Consider the following 16,427-nt stretch of genomic DNA (forward strand, 5'->3'; position numbering starts at 1 on the left):
TTCCTTCCATTTTATTCTAGGCTGTCTTTGTTTCTTGGACAAATGTGACCCCTAGTAACTCCCAAAGCAGATCGGTTCAGGTCTCTCCAATGCTTACAACTCCTCAGTGGCTTCCCCATCATGTTCAGGAGAAAGTGCAAACTCATTAGTATAGTATAATGGTAAACTCTCATGGTTTTATCACAGCTTCCCTATCCAGCCTCTTCTCACTCTACTTTCCTACACCCTGTGCTCCAGCCATATTGCACTTACTGCGCTTTCTGGAATGGACAACATTCCTTCGTGCTTACAAATGTTTGCATATGCTCTTTCCTCTCTCTGGAATATCGCCTATTTTCTCCTTTCACTTTGGTGTCCTCTGACATACTCTTGTGCTTCCTGCAAGACTGGGCTCACATTGCTTCCAGGAAGCCCCCTTGACCTTTTATCCCTCTTAGCTGAATATGGTTCCTGGTCTCCTTCTTACCTCTATAAGAGTACCTATTACACTGCATTGTTGTTGATGATTTGCTTATTTGTCTCTCCCACTAAAACTGGAAGTTTTATGAGACGCAGTAGAGTTTAGCACTTGGGAACTCAGGTCAGGTTATGGAGTCAGACCTGTATTTGCTTCCCTGCTCCATCGTTATTGTGTGACTTTAGGCAAATTCCTTCACTTTTTATGCCTTAGTTTCTACACCTGAAAAACAGGGATCGGAACGGTACCTGTCTTTATTAAAGTATGTGTGTTAGGGGATCCCATTGTTCACCCCAAGGTTTGATTATTCATGAGGAGGACTCACAGGACTCAGCATATAGTTCTACTCTCTGCTATCATTTATTATGGTGAAAGGATCCAAAGCATAATCCACAAAGGGAAGAGGTGTATGGGGCAAAGCCTGGAGGAAACCAGGCACGAGCTTCCAAGAGTCTTCTCCCAGTGGAGTTACATAGGACACACTTAACTCTCCCAGCAAAGATTTGTGACAACACGGATAAAATGTCCACCAGAGAAGCTCGTTAGAGATTCAGTCCCCAGGGATTTTATTGGGAGGTAGTCAGGTAGGCACCTCTACCTAGAGTTTATCAACACTCCAGACTCTCAGAAGGAAAGGTGTTCAGCATAAACCATATTTTCTTGTACAATCAGTGTAGGTACAGTGAGCCATTTTTATCAGGAATAGTGGGAACCCTTGCAAAAATCTAAGTTCCCATCGGCCAGCCAAGGGCTAACCTTACAAGCAGGCCTTGCTAAGGACAGCAGTCTCAGGCCTATGATGTTAAGTCTTCTTCTGCAAAATATGTAAAACATTTTGTAGTATAGTGCCTGGCTCTTAACAAGTATTTCATAATTAGTGGTCGCTGCAGTTGCTGCTGTTTTAGGAAGGGACTCTTTGTTTTACCACTATTTCCAGTGCTTAGCACAATGCTGAGAATAGGCTGTCTCACTAACAGTAATAATCATAGCTTCTACTAATAATACACGACATGTATTAAAACTAATTATGTGCCAGGCTCTGTTTTAGGGACTTGACAAGTACTGATTTATTTAGTCCTCATCACAGTTCTGTGAAGTAGACATACCTGTTATAATAGTTTACATATGAGAAAACCGATGCACAGACAAGTTGGCTAACTGGCCCAAGTTGTTATACTTTGTAAGTGGTGAAGATGGGACTTTAGCCTGGGCCTTCCCCCTCCAGAGACTCCCTCTTAATTATACACTATACAGAGTCTCAGGAAATGTTGGATGGGCAGGTGGCTAGACAGGTAAGTGAATATTTAAAGTGAATTGTTCAATTACCTTTAAAGACATTTTGAGAATAAAATAGGGAAACATGACTAGATATTAGCTACTATTATTTTTAATTTTGTTAGGTGTGATAATAGTATTGTGGTTACAAAGGAAAATGTCCTTTTATTTTAGAAATGTTTTTCAAAGTACTTAGGCTGAAATGTCATGATGTCTGTTATTTAAAGTACTTTGGTAAAATAAAAACTGATGAAGCAAATATAGGAAAATAATAGCAATTGTTAAAATAGGTAGAGAATGTTCATTAAACCATTCTCCCTACTCTTCTGTATTTTAAAAAAATTTATAATCAAAGGGAAAAAGATAAAGCAAGTTATTTAGGAGCAGTAGTAAGCAGTATCCAAAGTAATAAAAGTGCCCATATGTTTTAAGACAATGTAGATTGTTGGGGAAAGTTGATGTCCCGTTAATATCTTGATTTATTGAATGTGTATTATCTGCTAAGCTTTTTGATGCGTTTTAGAGCTTTAGATTGACCTCCCTTTGTTTTATAGATGAAGATAGCGAAACTATCAATGTCAGTGATTGTGTTTCTTAATCACAGACCAGCCTTTGATCCCTTACTAAAGAAACTTCTCTTTCTCCCAGGGCATTACCTTTGGAAAAATAAAGTGGTTTCCTTTTTTGTCACTGAAAACATATTTTTTGTATTACGTACTTGGTACATAATTATGGTATAATCATAATGGATTCCAATAGCATGTGTATACACATACACACACACACACACACACACACTTTATCTGTTTAGCGTCTTGTATCTCCTCCACATTATAGATGGAGCTAGTGTTGCTTCTACTTTACAGTAGAGAAGCTAGGCCCCAGGTGAGTTAAGAAGCTTTTCAGAGATTACAATTAAAGTGTAACCAAATCTAAAATAACAGTGGTTGCTTTCTGGTTCAGTATTGTGGTCTCACACTATTGAAAACCCATGTATGAATACCACCTCTTCTTGTGTCTATCTCAACAGGCTTCTGATGGAAGCAGCTCCAGAGAAGATCTTTCCTCTCAGCTTTTGAGAAGGAATGAGCAGATACGGAAACTAGAGGCCAGACTTTCTGGTATGTCTAAGAACTCATACAAAGCAAACACAGGACATTTGCCTTGCTTGACCCACTCTCCCTGTAAAATAGCCTTATAGTTATTTTGACATTTTTTGATCTTCGTAGTCAAAAAGGTGTGATTTGTACCCCTTTTGTTCCTTTCTTTTGTTAGTGTACTAAATAGTGTACATTCAAAATTGAGTTTTAAGATTTAAAAAAAACACCAACTTATGTTTTCCTGCTCCTGCGGTTTCTAGCCATGGGTATAAAAGGATTAAAAGTATATGCAGAATAGAAATGACTGTCTTTTAGCCATTAGCATCGCTTGCTTTCAGGTGCAGAGGGGTATGGGGTACCGTTTACAGGGAATGGCCACTGGATGTTAGGCCCTGCAGCACTACAGGGCTTTGGTGCTATGTCGCCACTTGCTACAGCTACACATCACCTATGTTAAGTGTCATTCTGGCCTTTGGGCCACTTTTCAGGAATATTTCTAACTTCAACACCTATGTATTATAGAAGCGGTAACTCATTATGTCTTTTGTATGCACTTTGCAATTTATAGACCTCCCATTATATCCTTTGCCTGAGCAGGGCATGTTTGTTAATGAGTTGTGAGTTCTTATCTTGGTTTCTGCCAGTAGATATATTTTGAAAGCTTCATCCTGTGAAGTGGTCAGTGGCGCTTGTGTTTTTGTCCCTTGGCTTTATGCCCATTTTATTGGAGTGAAAGCAGTAAACTACAAAATTCACCAAATCATATGTGAAATATCTGTGTTTGTACAGTTACCAAAGGTCCATAGTATAGCTCACAGCTACTAAGTAGTTCATTATCTCATTTTGTCCTTACTATGGCCATATTAGGCTTAGTGAGGTTACGGTCACACAGGTAGTAGGTGGTAGAGCTGGGATCCAAATTCAGATTTGCTTGATGCTAGAATCTATACTTTTAAATTACCATCTGCTTTGAATTTAATTGTTACCATCTTGTTACCCCTACCGTGAAAAATGTCAGTAGCAAGTGAAATAACTTTACATTTGTTTAATGCTGTGGAGGAAGCTACAAAATAATACGTACCCTCCCGAGAACAGACAGAAGAATAGTTTGGGCTTGACTTATGTTAGAGAAGAAGAGACAGGGACGAGAACTGACATTTATTGAGCCCACTTAGGTTCTGGGTATTTTCCTGTAGGTTAGGATGAATAACAACAATAGTAGCAGCTACCTTTTATTGAGCAGTGCGTGCCAGGAGCTTAAGGCATATAAAACCTTAGTTTATTATTTAATACATCCTTTGAGGAAGGTACAATTAATATCACTTGATAAATGAAGAAACTAATACTTAGGATCAATAATTTGCTTAAGGACTGACAGAGTTAGGATTTGAACTAAAGCCTGTCTACTTTCCACTGTACCATACTATCTTTGGCACTCAGGTAATTCTGACTTTGACCTGAGATGGCAACTCAGTTTCTGTGTAGAAAGGAAGCTGACTTTTCTAGAGCAGAAAGTACTTTCACTGTATAGACAGTACTGTGGTAAGGTATTTGCTATTGCCCTAACCACTGTTACTCAGTGGGATGGACTGTAAGTGAGCTATTTAGTGAGTCCCCTTTGATCCAGCCTGCTAAACCTGGAAGGGGAAGTGAAAACTGAGATTTGAAATTAAGTAGTAAGATAATACTGGTTTTCATCACAGGGCATTTCTGATGACCAGACCAGGCCCAATTCTTGGTCTTTATCAAGGCTAAATGAATCTGCCTATTTGTATTCACCATTTACACCGTGAAGAGTTTGTACTGTACCTGTTTGCCTGTGTTGTTCATTGTTAACGGGAGGCTGTCTGCCTAGCTTTCCTTAACAGGAAAGGTTTTCAGGCTGAGAAAATCATCATCATTTTCACTCATATTTTTGTTTAATTAACTTCCTTTCCTGATGTTTGTCCATTCCTGGTATGTGCGTCATCGTCCTCACCCAAGACTATGCTGAACAGGTCCGAAACTTGCAGAAGATAAAAGAGAAGCTTGAAATTGCATTAGAAAAACACCAGGATTGTACGTATTTTTTTTCCTGTTTTTTTCAATCTTTTTAGGGTTTAGTTTTTTAAAATGAAACAGTAGTGTATGATTAAGTTTGTCCTTTGTCATAGTGCAAATCTTTATTTTACATGTAGTATACAGTATGTCTTAATCAGGTTGATATAACTTTTGTTTGATATTTAGTAGCATACAATTTGTATTTATGTTGACTTATGGGCATGCTTCTTAGAAGGTTGTTGTGTGTAGCGGCTTCTTTCTATCCAACTGACCATTTTATTGGCTGCCCTTAGATTTTAGTAAAACTTAGTGCCTGGCCCTTGGGCCTAGATTAGGAGACTTCGATTCTCGTCATAGCTTCATCGCTGCTATGTTCAGTAACGGGGGGAAATCTCTGTCATCGCTCCTCCAACAATAGAGCATTTTGTTTAGTCCCCCCAAATTATACGTTCTCCTTTGGGTTCAATTGAAGAAAGATACTAACAGAAGTAGACGTTTATTTTCTGTTGATATACTAACATTTTTTTAAAGGAAAACAAAGTGAAGGAAAGGGTTTTTTGTGTGTGTTGCTTTGTTTTGATATTTGTTTTTAATTCTGGTAAGTGGGAAAGCCATCACTTAACAACAGCATTGTTGTTTTCTGGCAATTTACCTAACTCAGAGTTCTGTCATTCCTTTGAGCATCTCCTAAATGTATATATTTGACTATTACAAAAAACAAAAACAACAGGAAACAAAGAAATAAGAAACTGTGGTCTATTACTAAGGCCAAAAGATTCTGGGAAAGTCGAGATGGATCAGATTTTTCCCAGTCTCATAATTCACTTATGTGACCTTAGTCTTTTTTGTTAGGTAACAAATTGTAAAGTAATCACATGGGCCATTTGTCATGCTGTTTCTGAAATATTTCCATGTCTCAAATAGAGCCTCTTTGTTAACAGCTTCCATGCGGAAATTTCAAGAGCAGAATGAGACATTCCAAGCCAACAGAGCCAAAATGGCAGAAGGACTGGCTTTGGCATTAGCCAGAAAGGACCAGGTATTTAATATGTGACACTGCCCAAGACTGGTGGAAAGATTTCACTTACTGACATGATTTCAAAAACCATGACATTAACCTGGTAGAAAATATTTACAATCTAGGAGGAAAGGAATGCTATATAAGTTCTTTGAGATTTCAGTTGGCCTCAGGGTGGGAAATTATCAAGAAAATTTATAGTTATAATCATGAAATGTGTCCAGAATGTGAGGGTATCATTCTACAACTATGTAGCTTTGTAAAATGGAGAAGGGAAATATTGTATCCATAATCTGGTAGCACACCCCACAGTAAGGGAAAAGGTCTCTGTCCTGTAAAAACCTGACTCAAAACCTACACCCAAAACACTTGCCTTTTATAGTGGAGAAGATGCTATCTCGCTAGCATCATACATGATGACATAGTTGTCAAAAGCTCTATTCTCCAATTTCTTCAATTCCAGCCAGCTAGGTAGGAGGGAACTCCTATGATCTCATTAGAACCATGCACTGAAAATGCTGAATGAATGACAATAAGAAATGAAAAGAATGCTATTATGTGTTATCACAATAAAGTATATTTTGTTTAATGGCATGTTAAACTTAAGATAAGCATCAAGGTGTTATTACGATAATTCTGGCTTATTAAGACAGGGTCACTTTATGATATTATGTTGCATTTAAGAAAATCTGTAATTTACCTACAGTAGGTGGGGTGGTTGGTTGGTTGGTTTTTTAGTGTATAGTTGTCATCTAGGACATTACTAGCCAGAAAAAGATCATTCACCAATACTTAGTGGGTAGCTATGGTATGAGTGTATGTAAATGAAGAAGTAATCTAAAATTGGTGGATTTGGACTGTAGGCACTTGAGATGTGGCCTTTTGTACCGTTGGATATTTTTTCCCCTATTGTATGATTTGTGTGTAAGGGGCATAATCCCTTTAACTTATACCAGATGGCATAAAACATATTGGTAAAATCAAGATAAGAAGCAAAGTAATTATTAGGGGCTGCTGAAGACCCTCCCTTTCAGTAAATTAATTTCTAAACATCAACTGAAGAGTCACCAACTTGGCTGGTCCCAGATACCCACTCCCAAGAAATTATAAGAGTAATCATGGAAAAACACTCAGGAATAAGCTGAAAAGCTGTATCAGAACAGCAGAAATAGCTTTGGGTGCTCTGCTCAGTAAAAATCTTCAGGCTTATGTTGGTGTTCTAGAATTTTATACTAAGTTCATTTTCTTCCTTTAGGACTCTTGGCTTTTAAAATATTGAGCTAACTTTATGGGGTTTTTTTATTTGCTATTTTGTTTGGTTGATGGGTTGCTTTGGGGGTGGGGGTAGGTTGTTTTGTTTTCTGAAAATCTCGATATTACTGATACTCTTCCCTGGAAACTGTACTTTTTTGTTGTTTTAGGAATGGTCAGAAAAAATGGATCATCTTGAAAAGGTTAGTTCATCTGTATTTTTGTTTTGTTATGAATGTTGGCCTCTTTGGTGGGGCTTGGAAAATGGTTTCTCCAGTGTACTGATTGCTATACCACCTCTTGGAAGCAGGGTACTGGATAATCAAACACTGACTTGAAAAGCTCTTGTCCTCCCCTTTGTTGGTGGGTATGCCCTCCCACTATACGTGGACATATGTGCTTTTCACCCCTCTCCTACCTTTGTCTGCGTACCTGAACACTGATAGGCCCTGCGTCAGGAGGGCTCCATTGCCTGCTGGCTTCTGATTGAGTTTCACCAGTGGGGAACATGAAAAAAAAACTCTGTGTGGAAGAAGAGTGTGTTCAGGGTGTTTATTCCCCCAGCCTTCTCCATATGGGATCCCTTCAGGTAGTGGTATCCATGGCCAAAGGTCACAGCTTTAGTCGGACCTTTGGTTTATCCTCTTGACATAGTTTCTCTCTCTGCGTTTCTTGTAACCTCTTCATCTCTTTGCCCCTTCATGCCCAACTGTTACTAGCACTGTTACTTTTCTCTTTTGGGTTTTCTTACCCTGCCCCAGAACTTTGAAAAGTCCTTTTTTTAAACTCTTCTCAAAATACCTAATTCGAGTCTGCCATCTGTTTCCTGCTAGGGCCCTGATTGACACTCTGGTAACATTAGGAAGATTTTTGAGGAGGCCTTGGGGAAACAGGGCATTTCTCCAGACTCAGCATTAAGGAGATAAGAGAACCTCCTGGCTAGACTCAGATGAGGAAAATTGATTATTCTAGCACCATAGCTTGTCTAACCCTGAATAGGTGCCTAATGTAATGTATTCCTGGCTCCCAGACATGAACAGGAAGATGACATTTCAAACCTACAATTAGAAACATATTTGAATTTAAAATAATCAGTAGTCAACGCCTTCAGGCCAAATTATATGCAGCAACCTCATTCATTCCTTGTTTTCATTGAGTACTCTTCATGGTAGAAAAATTATTTGTTAGATTGATATATTCAGTTGCAAAATATATTTACTGTTGATTTTATTAAACAGTTGAGTTTTATTTTTGCTCCATTCTTGAGATAAAACGCCAAGTTAAACCAGCAACTTTCTTTGTGTGTTCTGCAGAAATCTGATTATTAAATCACAATTCTTTAACACGTTTATAAAAGAAAAATTTATAGAAAAGTCAGTCTGTCGCCCGAAGAAGCATGTGTCTAAAAAAAGGCTCCCAACATGGTGTTAATAGTGGTCTTTTTAAATATGGTGTATGAGTCATATTAAAGTTTTCTTACACTCTTGCGATTATAGTAGTTGAAATTCTCATTGGACTATTTTTTTATCTTTTAAAATTATGTTAAAGGGGGATCCATATAGGACTGAACTAAATAAAACCTACTTTAGCTCACTAAGGAGATTGTTCACTTTCCCCCTCACCCTTCAAAGGAGTGTTGGGAAATATTTTAGACCAGGAAAGAGTAATGACACACCTATATAGGTCTTTGAAGCCACTGTGGTTTTTGGAAATGTTATTTTTAGACTTTTTAAATTTCTTCTCATTCAAGAATTGGAAATTGCAACAGCAGGGTTTGTTCTTATGAGAATCCACCTCGGGAAGCTAAGTAAATTGTAACCTGCTGACACCAGTCATGTCTACTTTTTGTTGACTTGCTACCTGAACTTGTTAACTGAACTCAGTTCTATTATACTTAAGCACATCTAATTTTTTAAGGGCATTCAGTCATACTCCAGTTATTCGTGTTTAGCCAGTTGAGTCTGTCACTGAGAATAGACATGTAAAATGTTTATCTGGAATTGCTAATCAAACTTAAGACTTTAAAGTGTTAAGTAATTGTTGCTCTTATTCCCCTTCTTCACAACTATCATTTAAAACACATTTATTTTTAACTTAAAGAATTTGTAGATAATACCATATTGGTCATATTACTGTACAGCTTCCTGTTATCAGTGTATTATTGTCTACTGGCAACAGATTTCCTTAAGATTTTTCTTTATTAAGAATTCGGCTTACATAATATGATTTCTAATGCCTTAGTTGCCTGAGTTGATGTCATCTTCTTCCAAATAGGAAAAAAGATTTCTGACAGCTCAATTACAGGAAATGAAGAACCAGAGTCTGAATCTTTTCCAAAGACGAGATGAAATGGATGAATTAGAGGGGTTCCAGCAGCAGGAACTAAGTAAAGTAAAGCACATGGTGCGCATTTTTGTTTTAGTAGCTAAATGCTGAATAGGTTATTAACTATTCTGAGTTGCTAGTCTTCACTCTGTAAGTGCTGATAAACATGTCTCAGTAGTCTTTGATATTAATCATATTCATATGTTTTTCAGTTTATTAAAGTGGAAGAGTTCTGTTTGAAATCTGTTTCTTTTTCTTTTATTTCTGTTTAACTACTGGGCCACTTAAAAGCTCACAAAAATGTTATAAAAGTTTCTCTTATTGGTCCATAGTTTTTTTTAAATTACGTTTCTTAGTATTGGCTCAATGAAACTTTATCTTTATTATCAGCTTTTAAAAAAAGAAGAAAGTCTGGGGAAAATGGAGCAAGAGTTGGAGGCACGAATCAGAGAACTCAGTCACACCCAGGAGGAGTTGATAACTTCCAATCAGATGTCATCAGACTTAAGGCAGAAGCTAGAAGAATTGCAGAGACACTACTCAGCGCTGGAAGAACAGAGGTTCTTGCTTGGTCTGTGGGGCCCCTGAGAAGCCGTGTTCGTGTAACCCTGGCTATGGCCCGCCCCACTTTTCCCCATTGCTTATTGCAGCACTTTCCATCTCAGCTCTGACAAAGGCTTCTGGGCTTGTCCTTACCTGCCTAGGGCTCAGGACGCCCCCACACCCTTCACCTGCCTAAGCTCAGAACCCCTCCAACCCCACTGAGCAATTCATTGTTTTAGTATCTGAGCCAAAGGCAGATCAGGATTTCTTGCTTAAACCTGGGTGGAGTTTTTCTCTTTGGGCTTCTGCTTCAGAGAGCCAAGGAGTCTTCTCCAATGATAACCTTCACTTGACTAATGTCTGCAGCCCTGACATGCAAAGAACCATCTGTATTTTTCCTGTGGAAGACTGTCTTAGATGAGATATCCAAATTTGTTCATTGTCTGCTTTCTTCCAATGAAGAGATCATATGACAGCTTCAAAAACAGGTGCAGAAAATAAGATCACAGCCCTGGAGCAAAAGGAACAAGAGCTCCAAGCATTTATTCAGCAGCTTTCCATTGATCTGCAGAAGGTAAGTAAGCAGAGTGCTAGGAGTGGACCCAGGTTCCTAGGATTCATGAATGGGGTGAGAACTAATTCTCTTAGAAATTTCCGCCTCAGGAGGGCTACTGAAACTTGTTTCTCATGCAGTCACATTGCCCCAGTTCCTGGTCTAGCCAGGCTGCATTCAGATGGAAGTGTCCATGCAGCTGAACAAGGGTTGCTTAAAAGAAGAGATCACTATTGTACTGATGGGAATTCTCAAAGCACACCATTTGATCTCAAATGTATGTTAAAATACTACATGATGGACCCTGAGCATAAGAAAACGTAACAATCGTGGTTGATGTGGCCCACGTTGTACCTTTGACATACCTGGCTCTAATCTGATTTATTCAAAAGCACAAAAATTCACCATTGCAATTCACTTTTTTATTTGGCCACGTACATTTGTTGGCCTCCTGGGCATGTGCTAAATTCTTAGACTATAATGAAAAATATTATTGACTGTAGTGTTTTTCAGTGGTTTGTTTCTTATCACCATTTTGAGCCGAGCAATTTGTATTCTGTGATTGTCCTTTGCACTGCAGGACATTTAGCTTTCCTGGAGGTACCATGAACCCTACCCTCATCCCTTCAGAATAACTAATCTCAAGTGCAAGGAAGGCTTATAGCATCATTACAGGACAGTAAGATTTGTGTAAATGGAAGTCTGTATACCCATTCCAGCTAAGTTATTAGCATACTTCAGATACCTAAATGGAAACTAAGAGAGGTTATATACCGTATTCAAAGTTATACAGTGATAGCACTGGATTCTAACCCAGGTCTTACTCCAAAACTCATGCTTGTTCTACAGAGCTTTTTGTCTCATAACAAGGAGCACTCAGTAAATAGATCTGACACAAATAAATGACTGTGATACAAGGTCGCTACCCTCAACAAACCGAAAATCTAGACACATACAGTATTTTCTTTCAGAGGCCCTTACAATTTCGTTATGGAACTCAAATCTCCTGTGACCACAAGAAAAAAAATTCACAAGTCAACAATTCCCAAAAAGAGTTTTCAAATTCAAAAGGTATGCCATACGGAGAGTGCATTTCCAGCATAGGAGTTAAGGAACTCTTCCTGGGGGAACTGGAATTTCAAGGATGGTAAGGACAGCAGGAGGGAGGGAAGGCAGAAGGTACAGAATACATTTGGGGGTGGGGCTGCAGGGAACAACAGACACAAATTTTGGGATTTGAGGGACCCTTTGATGTCAATTAGAACCATCCCTCCATTTTATAATTGGAAAAATTGTCCACTCTGGGTATACCAAGTTCCCTCATTCATTCTAAAAATATGATTTGAGCTTTCCTATGTTTTAGAAATACCATGGTGAACAAAACAGATACCGCCCTTGCCTTTGTGGAACTTATAGTCTAGAGAGGAAATCAGACGTTAATCGATAATCACATAAATATGGAAGTACAAACTGTTTTATATGTGCTGTGAAGGAAAACTAACGGAAGCTGTGAGATCCTGTAAGAGGGCATCAGATCTGATCTAGCCTTGGAGTCTCTGATCACCTCCAGGAAGTAGCACTTGCGATACCTGCTGAGGCTGCAGGGAAAGGGATGATGGTAAAGAATTTCAAGCTGGGGAAACAAAGAATAGAAACTCTGAGGCAATAAAAGGATTAGCACATGCAAGGACCTGGAAGAAGGAACTGGAAGGGTAGCACACAAAGTAAGGGAGAAGAATGGATCTCTGGCTCTTAGGAGGGAACATTGAAAGGATTTCCAGTTAGGAAGCTCTTGGGGTTGTCCAGGCATAAGATGGTGGCTTTGGCAAGAGTGGTGGGAAAGATAAGGGGGGAGTAGACAAATTTAAGGAATAGTGAGGGGACTGAGCCATTTGCTAATGGAATGGATATAGGAAGTGAACAAGAGAAAGGGAGGTGTAATGGATGATTTCTGGGTTCCTGGCTTAACTCAGTGGCTGGTACTGCCAATCACCAGGCTAAGGGGGTGCTGGTGGAAGGGCAGTTTTATTAGGAAGATCAGGAGTTTGCAGTCCATTTTTTGTTGTTGTTCTTTTTTATGTTGAATAGATATAAAATATTCGTAAAATATAAGGAAGGCAGAGAGTATAAGGCAGTGAGCCCCCATGTAGCTAACTGCCAAACTGCCAGGTTAAGAAAAAGAACGGTGTGTTCATCGTTGATTTTCCCATGTGCCCTTCACTATCGCATCTCTTTTTACTTTGTTAGTAAGCACTACCCAGAAATTTTTCCAGTTCCTTGCGTTGCTTTATAATTTCATCATATTTTATCCCTAAACAGTATCTTTCATTTCTCATGCTTGTCAACATTATGTAAATGAAATCATGCTGTAGGTTTTCTTCAAAAACTAGCTTTTTGTGCTCAACATTGTATTCCTGAAAAGCATTCACATGGACACATGCAGCTGTCATTTATTCTTTTCTAAACTGTACAGTATGGAGACACTAGAATGTATTTATCCATTCCATTGATAGTGGGCATTAGAGTTTTTCTGGCCTTTTCCTTTTGCAAATAAGGCTGCTATGAACTTCCATCTACCTGTGCAAGAGTTATTCTAGGGTAAATTTAGACGTGAAAAGTTTGAGTCAAAAGATAGGTACTTTTCAATTTCATTAGGTAACGCCCAGTTTTTTCCCATAGTATCTGTAGTAATTTTTACACACTCTCAACATCAGTGTATAGGAGTTTGGGTTCTGCTTTCTTACCAACATGACATGTTGTCATACTTTTAATTTTTGCCAATCTGATAAGTATGAAATATTATCTCACCATGAATTTAATTTGCTTTCCCCAAATCACTAATGAAGTTGAGCATCTTGTTCTGTGTTTATCAGTCATTTATGCTGTTCTGTGAAGTGCTGGTTCACATCTTTTGCCTATTTTCGATGACATTTTCTGTCTTTTTCTCATTAATTACAAGAATTCTTTATATATGTCCTGGCTACCATACTCCTTTGTCAGTTACATGGGTTGCAGATGTCTTCTCTCTGTTTTGGGCTTGTCTTCACACTATTTATGGTGTCTCTGATGAACATATGCTCTTATTTTTAGTGCAGTTGAATTTATTATTTTCCATGAAGCTTATGCTTTTGTCCTTTTAAAGAAATCTTTCCTTACTCAGGATCATAACATTATTCTCCTGTTATTATCCAAAAGTTATACAGTTTTTGCCTTTTATGTTCAAGTCTTTAATATGCCTAAAATGAGATTTGGATGTGGGAAAGGGATCTGTATCCTATTTGTTTAAATTGTTTTGGTACCATTTATTGACAAATCTGTTCTAACTGATCTGCAATGCCAGCTTTGTCACAATTCAGTTTTCCATGCTTATGTGGAACCACACCTGGGCTTTGGGGGTATGCTTCTGCAGGCACAATACGATGCATTCGTTGCCTTACTGACCGTGGTATTAGGGTAAGTCCTGGTGTCTGATAAGACAAGTCTCCTCACCTGGTTCTTTTTCAGGAGTATCTTGAATAGTCTTGGCCTGTTGATCCTCCACAGAGCAGCTTGGCAAGCTCAAAAAACCTGTTGAGATGGTAATTGGAATTGCATTGAATCTGTAGATGCATTTGGGGAGCATTGATTGTTTTATGATGTGAGTTTTCTTATCCAAAAACATGGTCTCTCTCTCTCCAGATATTCAGTGTTGCTATTTTTTTTTAATGACTCAATAAGGGTCTTTTCTCCATAAAAGTTTATCTGTTGTTAAATTTATTCCTACGTGCTTTTTTTTTTTTTACACCAATTCTTAATTGTGTCATTTTAAAAATTACTTTTTGTATTTGTTGTTGGCATATAACATACTATTATTTTTATATACTGGTTTTTGGGGGGGTTTTTGCACAATTTAACTCCTTATTAAGCTATAGGGTCTTAGAGTTTTTTAAATAATAATCATATCATCTGAATAATGACAGTTTTTGTTTCTTTTTTTCTAATTCTATACCTTTTTTTTTCTTTATTCTGTTGGGTTGTTTTCTTATTGTTGAGTTTTAAGAATTTCTTTTATATTTTGGACAACAGTCCCTTATCAAATGTGTCTTTTGCAAATATTTTCTCCTAGTCTGTAGCTTGTCTTCTCATTCTCTTAGCATCATCTTATGCAGAGCAGACATTTCTAATTTTGATGAAATGCAGGTTATCAATTATTTGTTTCACGGATCGTGTCTTTGGTGTTATGTTTAACAAGTCATTGTCATACTCAAGGTAATCTAGGTTTTCTCCTATGGTGTCTTTGCAGCATTTCAGTTTTTAGTTTTACATTTAGGTCTATGGTCCATTTTGAGTTAAAATTTATGAGATGTGTAAAGTCTGTATCTAGATTCATTTTTTTTTGCACATGGATTCATTATTTTTGCACATGGATGGCTAGTTGTTACAGCACCATTTGTTGAAGAAGCTATCTTTGCTCTATTGTATTGCCTTTGCTCCTTTATCAAAGGAGAATTGCCTCTATTTAGGGGATCTGTTTCTGCGCTCTCTATTCAATCCCATTGATCTATTTGTCTGTTCTTTTGCCAGCGCCACATTGTCTTGATTACTGTAACTTTATAGTAAGTCTTGAAGTTGGATAGCATCAATCCTTTGACTTTGTTCTTCTCCTTCATTATTGTGTTGGCTATTCTGGGTGCTTCTTCATATAAACTTCAGAATCAGTTTGTCGATATCCATAAACTACTTGCTGGGATTTTTATTGGGATTGCATTAAATCTATAGAGCAAGTTGGGAGGGACTGACATCTTGACGTATTGAGTCTTCCTATCCATAAGCAAGGATATCTTTCCATTTATTTATTTTTTTAATTTCATTTATCAAAGTTTTGTAGTTTTCCTCATATGGATATTGAACATATTTTGTTAGATTTATACCTACTCATTTCATTTTTGAGGGTCTTAATGTAAATTGATGGTAGTGGTGGGTTGGGCCTTAATTTCAAATTCCATTTGTTGATTGTTGGTATATAGGAAAGCAACTGACTTTTGTATATTAACCTTGTGCCCTGCAACCTTGCTGTAATTACTTATTAGGTCTGGGAGATTTTTGTCAGCTCATTTGGATTTTCTACATAGACGATCATCTCATCTGCAGACAAAGACAGCTTTTATGCTTTCCTTTTATTTCTTTTTCTTGGCTTATTGCATTTCTATATACCTTTTATTTCCTTTTCTTGCCTTATTGCATTAGCAAGGACTTCTAGTACAACATTGAAAAGGAATGGTAAGAAGGGACATCCTTGCCTTGTACCTGATCTTAGTGTAAAAGCTTTTGAGTTTTCTCACCATTAAGTGTGATGTCAGCTGTAACACATTAGGTGCTGAGGGCCTGAAGTAAAGCCACCAGAGTGGAGAGGAGGACTCCATGTGGGATGTGGTACACAAGGCGACTACATGGAAATTGACTGATTCTTCTTCTGTCCCTAACTCTGCCTGACAGTGACTTGTATAAGATTAGTTGGTTCTTTTGGTTTTCACTGAAAAGGGTCGCCTATATCTTTCAAGTTCAGGTTGATGTGTTGTAGAACAAGTACAGGCTTTGATCCAGAAAACCTGGGTTTGAATCCTTAATCTATCACTAAGGTGTGTGATAGATTTGGGGGCTAGATAGATACCTTTGGACTAGACCCTCAACTTCAGTTTCATTGTAAATGAACGTGGTGAAGGGTGGTTGTAAGGACTAGAGAAAACGGGAAGTGCTTACACATACTCTGCAAACTATAGCTGCTGTTGCTGCTATACCATGGGATTATAATTATTGCTATCACTATTATTAATATTATTAGTAAGAGACCCACAAAAGTGGGTCAACATGGCCAAAACTTTGTTT

The 16,427-nt window shown here is 38.0% G+C and overlaps 1 protein-coding gene across 3 annotated transcripts in view; it reads left to right on the forward strand.

Annotated features, from left to right (window-relative positions):
* GOLGA1 (golgin A1) overlaps positions 1-16,427 on the forward strand; it is a 42,347-nt gene that overhangs the window by 4,799 nt on the left and 21,121 nt on the right. For all 3 annotated transcript variants that reach the window (XR_002137095.3, XM_019728551.3, XM_019728552.3), the window contains exons 4-10: positions 2,763-2,853; positions 4,816-4,890; positions 5,814-5,911; positions 7,312-7,344; positions 9,416-9,544; positions 9,857-10,026; positions 10,472-10,583. Coding sequence is in view for 2 of the 3 variants with exons in the window: in XM_019728551.3 (XP_019584110.3) it covers positions 2,763-2,853; positions 4,816-4,890; positions 5,814-5,911; positions 7,312-7,344; positions 9,416-9,544; positions 9,857-10,026; positions 10,472-10,583 (708 nt within the window). In the remaining variant the exon portion in view is untranslated. The remainder of the gene's footprint in view (positions 1-2,762; positions 2,854-4,815; positions 4,891-5,813; positions 5,912-7,311; positions 7,345-9,415; positions 9,545-9,856; positions 10,027-10,471; positions 10,584-16,427) is intronic.

Source organism: Rhinolophus sinicus, chromosome 16 (genome assembly GCF_057876585.1).
Source record: "Rhinolophus sinicus isolate RSI-liver-muscle chromosome 16, RSI-T2T, whole genome shotgun sequence".
NCBI lineage: Eukaryota > Metazoa > Chordata > Mammalia > Chiroptera > Rhinolophidae > Rhinolophus > Rhinolophus sinicus.